Source organism: Oncorhynchus tshawytscha, unplaced genomic scaffold, assembly GCF_018296145.1.
Source record: "Oncorhynchus tshawytscha isolate Ot180627B unplaced genomic scaffold, Otsh_v2.0 Un_contig_2161_pilon_pilon, whole genome shotgun sequence".
Lineage (NCBI taxonomy): Eukaryota > Metazoa > Chordata > Actinopteri > Salmoniformes > Salmonidae > Oncorhynchus > Oncorhynchus tshawytscha.
In genome coordinates this window covers 1057-11007 of record NW_024606703.1, presented here as the reverse complement: position 1 = coordinate 11007, position 9951 = coordinate 1057, and the positions used below count along the sequence as shown (strand labels likewise).

The 9951-nt window shown below is 49.6% G+C and overlaps 1 protein-coding gene across 1 annotated transcript; it reads left to right on the top strand.

Moving 5' to 3' along the window:
* Window positions 1–2912: 2912 nt before the first annotated feature.
* Window positions 2913–7604, top strand: LOC121842208 (leucine-rich repeat-containing protein 23-like; the record flags this gene model as incomplete). The annotated part of the gene is made up of 6 exons (XM_042312274.1): window positions 2913–3035; window positions 3298–3404; window positions 5236–5356; window positions 5539–5680; window positions 6967–7097; window positions 7464–7604. Coding segments are annotated over 6 exons (765 nt in total), but the record flags the coding sequence as incomplete, so codon positions are not given.
* Window positions 7605–9951: the final 2347 nt, after the last annotated feature.

Sequence of the window (9951 nt, the reverse complement as noted above, 5' to 3'; positions counted from 1 at the left end):
TCAGTTAGGTGGATAACTGATTTTTGTCCTCTGACGTCCTTGGGTAGGCAGAGGGAGTCTGGAAGGGCATCAAGGAATCTTTGTGTTGTCTGAGAATTTATAGCACGACTTTTAATGCTCCTTGGTTGGGGTCTAAGCAGATAATTTTTTTTGCTATTGCAAACGTAATAAAATGGTGGTCCGATAGTCCAGGATTATGAGGAAAAACATTAAGATCCACAACATTTATTCCATGGGACAAAACTAGGTCCAGAGTATGACTGTGACAGTGAGTAGGTCCAGAGACATGTTGGACAAAACCCACTGAGTCGATGATGGCTCCGAAAGCCTTTTGGAGTGGGTCTGTGGACTTTTCCATGTGAATATTAAAATCACAAAAAATTTGAATATTATCTGCTATGACTACAAGGTCTGATAGGAATTCAGGGAACTCAGTGAGGAACGCTGTATATGGCCCAGGAGGCCTGTAAACAGTAGCTATAAAAAGTGATTGAGTAGGCTGCATAGATTTCATGACTAGCAGCTCAAAAGACAAAAATGTCTTCTTTATTTTTGTAAATTGAAATTTGCTATCGTAAATGTTAGCAACACCTCCAACTTTACGGGATGCACGGGGGATATGGTCACTAGTGTAACCAGGAGGTGAGGCCTCATTTAACACAGTAAATTCATCAGGCTTAAGCCATGTTTCAGTCAGGCCAATCACATCAAGATTATGATCAGTGATTAGTTCATTGACTATAACTGCCTTTGAAGTGAGGGATCTAACATTAAGTAGCCCTATTTTGAGATGTGAGGTATCATGATCTCTTTCAATAATGACAGAAATGGAGGAGGTCTTTATCCTAGTGAGATTGCTAAGGCGAACACCGCCATGTTTAGTTTTGCCCAACCTAGGTCGAGGCACAGACACGGTCTCAATGGGGATAGCTGAGCTGACTACACTGACTGTGGTAGTGGCAGACTCCACTAAGCTGGCAGGCTGGCTAACAGCCTGCTGCCTGGCCTGCACCCTATTTCATTGTGGAGCTAGAGGAGTTAGAACCCTGTCTATGTTGGTAGATAAGATGAGAGCACCCCTCCAGCTAGGATGGAATCTGTCACTCCTCAGCAGGCCAGGCTTGGTCTGTCCCAGAAAGAGGGCCAATTATCTACAAATTCTATCTTTTGGGAGGGGCAGAAAACAGTTTTCAACCAGCGATTGAGTTGTGAGACTCTGCTGTAGAGCTCAGCACTCCCCTAACTGGGAGGGGGCCAGAGACAATTACTCGATGCCGACACATCTTTCTAGTTGATTTACACGCTGAAGCTATGTTGCGCTTGGTGACCTCTGACTGTTTCATCCTAACATCGTTGGTGCCGACGTGGATAACAATATCTCTATACTCTCTACACTCGCCAGTTTTAGCCAGCACCATCTTCAGATTAGCCTTAACGTCGGTAGCCCTGCCCCTGGTAAACAGTGTATGATCGCTGGATGATTCGTTTTAAGTCTAATACTGCGGGTAATGGAGTCGCCAATGACTAGAGTTTTCAATTTGTCAGAGCTAATGGTGGGAAGCTTCGGCGTCTCAGACCCCGTAACGGGAGGAGTAGAGACAAGAGAAGGCTCTGCCTCAGACTCCAACTCCCTGCTTAATGGGGAAACCGGGGTAGGGGTAGCCAGCGATCACTGCCTCATTGCCTGCATCCGTAATGGGTCAGCGGGCAAACGACCTCCACTCATCACTGTCAAACGCTCCTGAAACACTTCAGCGAGCAGGCTTTTCTAATCGACCTGGCCCGGGTATCCTGGAAGGATATTGACCTCATCCCGTCAGTAGAGGATGCCTGTTTTTTTTTTTTTTTTTTTAATGCCTTCCTCACCATCTTAAATAAGCCCCATTCAAAAACAATGTGAACCAGATATAGCCCTTGGTTCTCTCCAGACCTGACTGCCCTTAACCAACACAAAAACATCCTATGGCGTTCTGCATTAGCATCGAACAGCCCCGTGATATGCAGCTTTTCAGGGAAGCTAGAAACCATTATACACGGGCAGTTGAAAAAGCTAGCCTTGGCTTTTTTAAGCAGAAATTTGCTTCCTGCTTCCTCTCTGGTCTCCCCCAAAACCAATTCTTTCTTTGGCCGCCTCTCTTCCAGTTCTCTGCTGCCAATGACTGGAACAAACTACAAAAATCTCTGAAACTGGAAACACTTATCTCCCTCACTAGCTTTAAGCACCAGCTGTCAGAGCAGCTCACAGAAAACTGCACCTGTACATAGCCCATCTTGTAAATAGCCCATCCAACTACCTCATCCCCATACTGTTATTTATTTGATTTATTTTGCTCCTTTGCACCCCAGTATCTCTACCTGCACATTCATCTTCTGCACATCTAACATTCCAGTGTTTTATTGCTAAATTGTAATTATTTCGCCACTATGGCATATTTATTACCTCCCTTATCTTACCTCATTTGCACACATTGTATATAGATTTCTTTCTATTGTGTTATTGACTGTACGCTTGTTTATTCCATGTGTAACTCTGTGTTGTTGTTTGTGTCGCACTACTTTGCTTTATCTTGGCCAGGTCGCAGTTGTAAATGAGAACTTGTTCTCAACTGGCCTACCTGGTTAAATAAAGGTGTTCTCAACTGGCCTACCTGGTTAAATAAAGGTGTTCTCAACTGGCCTACCTGGTTAAATAAAGGTGTTCTCAACTTGCCTACCTGGTTAAATAAAGGTGTTCTCAACTGGCCTACCTGGTTAAATAAAGGTGTTCTCAACTGGCCTACCTGGTTAAATAAAGGTGTTCTCAACTTGCCTACCTGGTTAAATAAAGGTGTTCTCAACTTGCCTACCTGGTTAAATAAAGGTGAAATACATTTTTATTTTAATTTTATCCAGTGACATTTACTTGTCCCCAGCCCAAACTGTTAAACGGAGAGCAGGATGTCGGAGGGAGAGGAGGCCGGGCGCTGTCGGAGGGAGAGGAGGCCACGGCGCTGTCGGAGGGAGAGGAGGTCGCGGCGCTGTCGGAGGGAGAGGAGGTCGCGGCGCTGTCGGAGGAGAGGAGGTCGCCAATGAGGATGGACAGGAGGAAAATATGTCCGAAAAAGAGGACCAGGTGCACATTGACATTGTTTAGTTTTTGGTTGTTGATTATCGATCACATGGGTAACCTAACCTACAATACATTTCAAAATGTGAACTGATAACTGATCAATAAAATGGGATTTATTCTGATACATTGATTCATGAATTCATTATTTCATTGCTGCTTAGCTGAGTGTTGTGTTGATGTGTCTCCAGATCGAACCATGTCCTCTGACCAAGGAGATTCTGATCCCGGTTTGTCTCTTTTGTGTCGCACCGAACGGCCTGGCACACGCCTTCGTTAAGCTCCAACTGGAAAACAGGTGTGGTGACCACCACAGGACATAAAACACCTGGTCTCAAATGGCACCCTATCCCATTTATAGTGCACTTGCCCTACTTTTGAACAGGGCTTATAGGGATGCCAACCGGGCCCAGTCCCAAATCAACTGCTAGCCCTTAGGTTGGCCCATAGCCTCTCATCCCTAGCCCTAACCCAATTGTTTCATCTAAAATAATTGGATAAGCAGCAATGCAACTTATCCTCGTCTCTCTCCCCGTGCCTCCCTACCCCTCTCTCCCCTGTGTCTCCCTACCCCCTCTCTCCCCGTGCCTCCCTACCCCTCTCTCTCCCTGTGCCTCTCTACCCCCTCTCTCTCCCTGTGCCTCCCTATCCCCTCTCTCCCCTGTGTCTCCCTACCCCCTCTCTCCCCTGTGCCTCCCTACCCCCTCTCTCCTTGTGTCTCCCTACCCCCTCTCTCTCCTGTGTCCCCTACCCCTCTCTCCCCCGTGCCTCCCTACCCCCTCTCTCCCTGTGCCTCTCTACCCCCTCTCTCTCCCTGTGCCTCCCTACCCCCTCTCTCTCCCTGTGTCTCCCTACCCCCTCTCTCTCCCTGTGCCTCCCTACCCTGTCTATCTCCTTGTGCCTCCCTACCCCCTCTCTCTCCCTGTGCCTCCCCTACCCCCTCTCTCTCCTTGTGTCTCCCTACCCCCTCTCTCTCCCTGTGCCTCCCTACCCTGTCTATCTCCTTGTGCCTCCCTACCCCCTCTCTCTCCCTGTGCCTCCCTACCCCTCTCTCTCCTGTGCCTCCTACCCTGTCTATCTCCTTGTGCCTCCCTACCCCTCTCTCTCCCTGTGTCTCCCTACCCCTCTCTCTCCCTGTGCCTCCCTACCCTGTCTATCTCCTTGTGCCTCCCTACCCCCTCTCTCTCCCTGTGCCTCCCTACCCCTCTCTCCTTGTGTCTCCTTCTCTCTCCTTGTGTCTCCCTACCCCTTCTCTCTCCTTGTGTCTCCCTACCCCGCTCTCCCTGTGCCTCCCTACCCCCTCTCTCTCCTTGTGCCTCCCTACCCCTCTCTCTCTTGTGCCTCCCCGTGCCTCCCTACCCCCTCTCTCTCCTTGTGCCTCCCTACCCCCTCTCTCTCCTTGTGCCTCCCTACCCCCTCTCTCTCCTTGTGCCTCCCTACCCCCTCTCTCTCCTTGTGCCTCCCTACCCCCGTCTCTCTCCCTGTGCCTCCCCCCCCTCTCTCTCCTTGTGTCTCCCTACCCCCTCTCTCTCCTTGTGCCTCCCTACCCCGTCTCTCTCCTTGTGCCTCCCTACCCCCCTCTCTCTCCTTGTGCCTCCCTACCCCCTCTCTCTCCTTGTGTCTCCCTACCCCCTCTCTCTCCTTGTGCCTCCCTACCCCCTCTCTCTCCTTGTGCCTCCCTACCCCCTCTCTCTCCTTGTGCCTCCCTGCTCCGTCTCTCTCCTTGTGCCTCCCTACCCCGTCTCTCTCCCTGTGCCTCCCTACCCCCTCTCTCCTTGTGCCTCCCTACCCCTCTCTCTCCTTGTGCCTCCCTACCCCCTCTCTCTCCTTGTGCCTCCCTGCTCCGTCTCTCTCCTTGTGCCTCCCTGCTCCGTCTCTCTCCTTGTGCCTCCCTGCTCCGTCTCTCTCCTTGTGCCTCCCTACCCCCGTCTCTCTCCCTGTGCCTCCCTACCCCCTCTCTCTCCTTGTGTCTCCCTACCCCCTCTTTGTCCCCTTCTTTCCCCATCTCATCTCTCTCTCCCCCTTCTCTCTCTCCTCCCCTTCTCTCTCTCCCCTTCCCTCTCTCCCCCCTCCCTCTCTCTCCTCCCCCTCTCTCCCCTCTCTCTCCCCCTCCCTCTCTCTCTCCCCAGACGTCTGACAGACATGGCCCTGGTCAGCTCGTTTGTCCACCTGCGTTTCCTGGACGTGTCATCCAACCACCTCTCTGACCTTTCACCCCTGGCTGCCCTCACACAGCTGCTGTGGCTGAAGGCAAGGACCCAAATCGCACCATATTCCTCATATAGTGCAACATTTTGACCAGAGTCTTGGTATATAGAATTGTCTTCATCTCAAATTATTCCCAAATAAGTATAGTCCCTCCTGTGTAAGACGGTGTAGCATTTTTCAATAATAATAATAATATAAACATTTCCTTTCCCCCCTCCCCCCAGGGCGATGGTAACATGGTGGCCGGGTTCAGAGGTCAGCCCCTGGGTCAGCTGACATACCTACAGTGGCTGAGTCTGGCCCTGAACCGCATCAAAGACCTGGAAGGCCTAGAAGGCCTCGGCCTAGAGAGCCTCAACCTCATTGGTTAGTCTGGAAGGGGTGTGAAGAGCCCTTAACCTCATTGGTCAGTCTGGGAGGGGGTGTGGGAGAGCCTCAACCTCATTGGTCGGTCTGTGAAGGGGTGTGGGAGAGCCTCAACCTCATTGGTCAGTCTGTGAAGGGGTGTGGGAGAGTCTCAACCTCATTGGTCAGTCTGGGAGGGGGTGTGGGAGATCCTCAACCTTATTAGTCAGTCTGGGAAGGGGTGTGGGAGAGCCTCAACCTCATTGGTCAGTCTGGGGAGAGGGTGTTGGAGAACCTCATTGGCCAGGATTGATCTATTTACATAGATTTAAGGTCTGAATGTGGCTGAGATAAAGTAACATATCTTACAATCAGTGTACTGAGTTGATCTAATATAGACGGACCATTACCTAGCATAGACCCATAAAGAATGATAGAGGACTCTTCTTTGTATCTGTCCCATTATAGCGTCTGTTAGCGCATGGGCAGCGCCATTGAGGCCATCTCAATTTTGAAGTAGTACATTTTCTTCTAATATAATATCTGCCATTTAGCAGACACTTTTATCGAAAGCGACTTACAGTCACGTGTGCAGACATTTTACGTATGGGCTGTCCTATTAAGCTAGAGTTGACGATTTACTGTCGCCTACAGTTATGGAATGTTTGCTCACGACCATAATTCATTGGCTTATCCCTCCTGATAACCTGGATGGAATTGTGTAACCTTTCCTTAAACCATAGGAAGTCCCACCCAGTTGACTACTTTAAAATGGTGGAAGCGCTGCCCATGCTAAGCTCTAGAGTCCTCTATCTATCTCTATGGCATAGACAGAAAGACACGCCATTACCTAGCATAGACAGACGGACGGGCGGGCGGACAGACAGGCGGGCAGACAGACAGACAGTTGGGCAGACAGACAGTCGGGCGGGCGGACAGACAGACAAGCAGACAGGCGGGCAGGCAGACAGACAAGCAGACAGGCGGGCAGGCAGACAGACAGACAGACAGACGGGCGGGCGGGCGGGCAGGCGGGCAGACAGACAGACAGTTGGGCAGACAGACAGTCGGGCGGGCGGACAGACAGACAAGCAGACAGGCGGGCAGGCAGACAGACAGACAGACAGACAGACAGACGGGCAGGCGGGCAGGAAGACAGACATGTCTTATGTGTGTTCATAATATGATACTTGAGTGACTCAACAAAATCAATGTGGGCCCCCTGAGTGTCGAGGCCTGGGTCTGTAGGTTGAGTATGACCTCTCTAAGTAAGGGTGTCCAGAGTGTGTCTTGTGTGTCGTTGCTAGGTAACGGTATCCAGAGGGTGTCGGGGCTACGGTACCATCACCTGACCAACCTGGTGACTCTGGAACTGAGAGGAAACAAACTGGAGACCACCGACGGGATATACCTACCCAACCTCCGACGCCTCTACCTGGTAACCTTTAACCTCTCACCATAACCTGTGACGCCTCTACCTGACCTTTTAAACCTAACTCTAACCTACACAGGCTCTACTTGACCTTTCAACCCTAACTCTAACCTACACAGGCTCTACCTGACCTTTCAAACCTAACACTAACCTACACAGGCTCTACTTGACCTTTCAACCCTAACACTAACCTACACAGGCTCTACCTGACCTTTCAACCCTAACTCTAACCTACACAGGCTCTACCTGGTAACTTTCAACCTCTCACCCATAACCCCATCTGATTCCTGGTTCTAACCTTTCACCTGTCACTTACCTCAGTTTAATTCTGACCTCTAACCCTGTGACCTGTAACTTCTGACCCCTGTGCAGGCCCAGAATACTATCAAGCGCCTGGAGGGTCTGGGTAAGCTGGAGCGTCTGACCACCCTGCACCTCCGAGACAACCAACTGGAGACTCTAGATGGCATCAGTCCCAACATGAAGGCCCTGCAGTACCTCAACATCAGGTAGGCATCAGTCCCATGAAGGCAGTACCTTAACATCAGGTAGGCATCAGTCCCAACAGTACCTTAACATCAGGTAGACATCAGTCCCAACATGAATGCCCTGCAGTACCTCAACATCAGGTAGACATCAGTCCCAACAGTACCTCAACATCAGGTAGACATCAGTCCCAACAGTACCTCAACATCAGGTAGACATCAGTCCCAACAGTACCTTAACATCAGGTAGACATCAGTCCCAACAGTACCTCAACATCAGGTAGACATCAGTCCCAACAGTACCTTAACATCAGGTAGACATCAGTCCCAACAGTACCTCAACATCAGGTAGCATCAGTCCTAACAGTACCTCAACATCAGGTAGACATCAGTCCCAACAGTACCTTAACATCAGACATCAGTCCCAATAGTACCTTAACATCAGGTAGACATCAGTCCCAACAGTACCTCAACATCAGGTAGGCATCAGTCCCAACAGTACTTCAACATCAGGTAGACATCAGTCCCAACATGAAGGCCCTGCAGTACCTCAACATCAGGTAGACATCAGTCCCAACAGTACCTCAACATCAGGTAGACATCAGTCCCAACAGTACCTCAACATCAAGACATCAGTCCCTGCAGTACCTCAACATCAGGTAGACATCAGTCTCAACAGTACCTCAACATCAGGTAGACATCAGTCCCAACAGTACCTCAACATCAGGTAGACATCAGTCCCAACAGTACCTCAACATCAGGTAGACATCAGTCCCAACAGTACCTCAACATCAGGTAGACATCAGTCCCAACAGTACCTTAACATCAGGTAGACATCAGTCCCAACAGTACCTCAACATCAGGTAGACATCAGTCTCAACAGTACCAACATCAGGTAGACATCAGTCAACAGTACCTCAACATCAGGTAGACATCAGTCCCAACAGTACCTTAACATCAGGTAGACATCAGTCCCAACAGTACTTCAACATCAGGTAGACATCAGTCCCAACAGTACCAACATCAGGTAGACATCAGTCCCAACAGTACCTTAACATCAGGTAGACATCAGTCCCAACAGTACCTTAACATCAGGTAGACATCAGTCCCAACAGTACCTCAACATCAGGTAGACATCAGTCCCAACAGTACCTCAACATCAGGTAGACATCAGTCCCAACATGAAGGCCCCTGCAGTACCAACATCAGGTAGACTCAGTCCCAACAGTACCTCAACATCAGGTAGACATCAGTCTCAACAGTACTTCAACATCAGGTAGACATCAGTCCCAACAGTACCTCAACATCAGGTAGACATCAGTCCCAACAGTACCTCAACATCAGGTAGACATCAGTCCCAACAGTACCTCAACATCAGGTAGACATCAGTCCCAACATGAAGACCCCAGTACCAACATCAGGTAGACATCAGTCCAACAGTACCTCAACATCAGGTAGACATCAGTCTCAACAGTACTTCAACATCAGGTAGACATCAGTCCCAACAGTACCTCAAACATCGGGTAGACATCAGTCCCAACAGTACCAACATCAGGTAGACATCAGTCCCAACAGTACTTCAACATCAGGGTAGACATCAGTCTCAACAGTACCTCAACATCAGGTAGACATCAGTCCCAACAGTACTTCAACATCAGGTAGACATCAGTCCCAGCAGTACCTCAACATCAGGTAGACATCAGTCCCAACAGTACTTCAACATCAGGTAGACATCAGTCCCAACAGTACTTCAACATCAGGTAGACATCAGTCCCCAGCAGTACCTCAACATCAGGTAGACATCTGTCCCAACAGTACTTAACATCAGGTAAGACATCAGTCCCAACAGTACCTCAACATCAGGTAGACATCAGTCCCAACAGTACTTCAGGTAGACATCAGTCCCAGCAGTACCTCAACATCAGGTAGACATCAGTCCCAACAGTACCTTAACATCAGGTAGACATCAGTCCCTGCAGTACCTCAACATCAGGTAGACATCAGTTAGCAGTTGCCATCAGGTAGACATCAGTCCCAACAGTACCTCAACATCAGGTAGACATCAGTCCCAACAGTACCTTAACATCAGGTAGACATCAGTCCCAACAGTACCTTAACATCAGGTAGACATCAGTCCCAACAGTACCTCAACATCAGGTAGACATCAGCCTCAACAGTACCTCAACATCAGGTGACATCGAGTCCAACAGTACCTCAACATCAGGTAGACATCGAGTCCCAACAGTACCTCAACATCAGGTAGACATCAGTCCCAACAGTACCAACATCAGGTAGACATCAGTCCCAACATGAAGGCCCTGCAGTACTCCTCAACATCAGGTAGACATCAGTCCCAACAGTACCTCAAACATCAG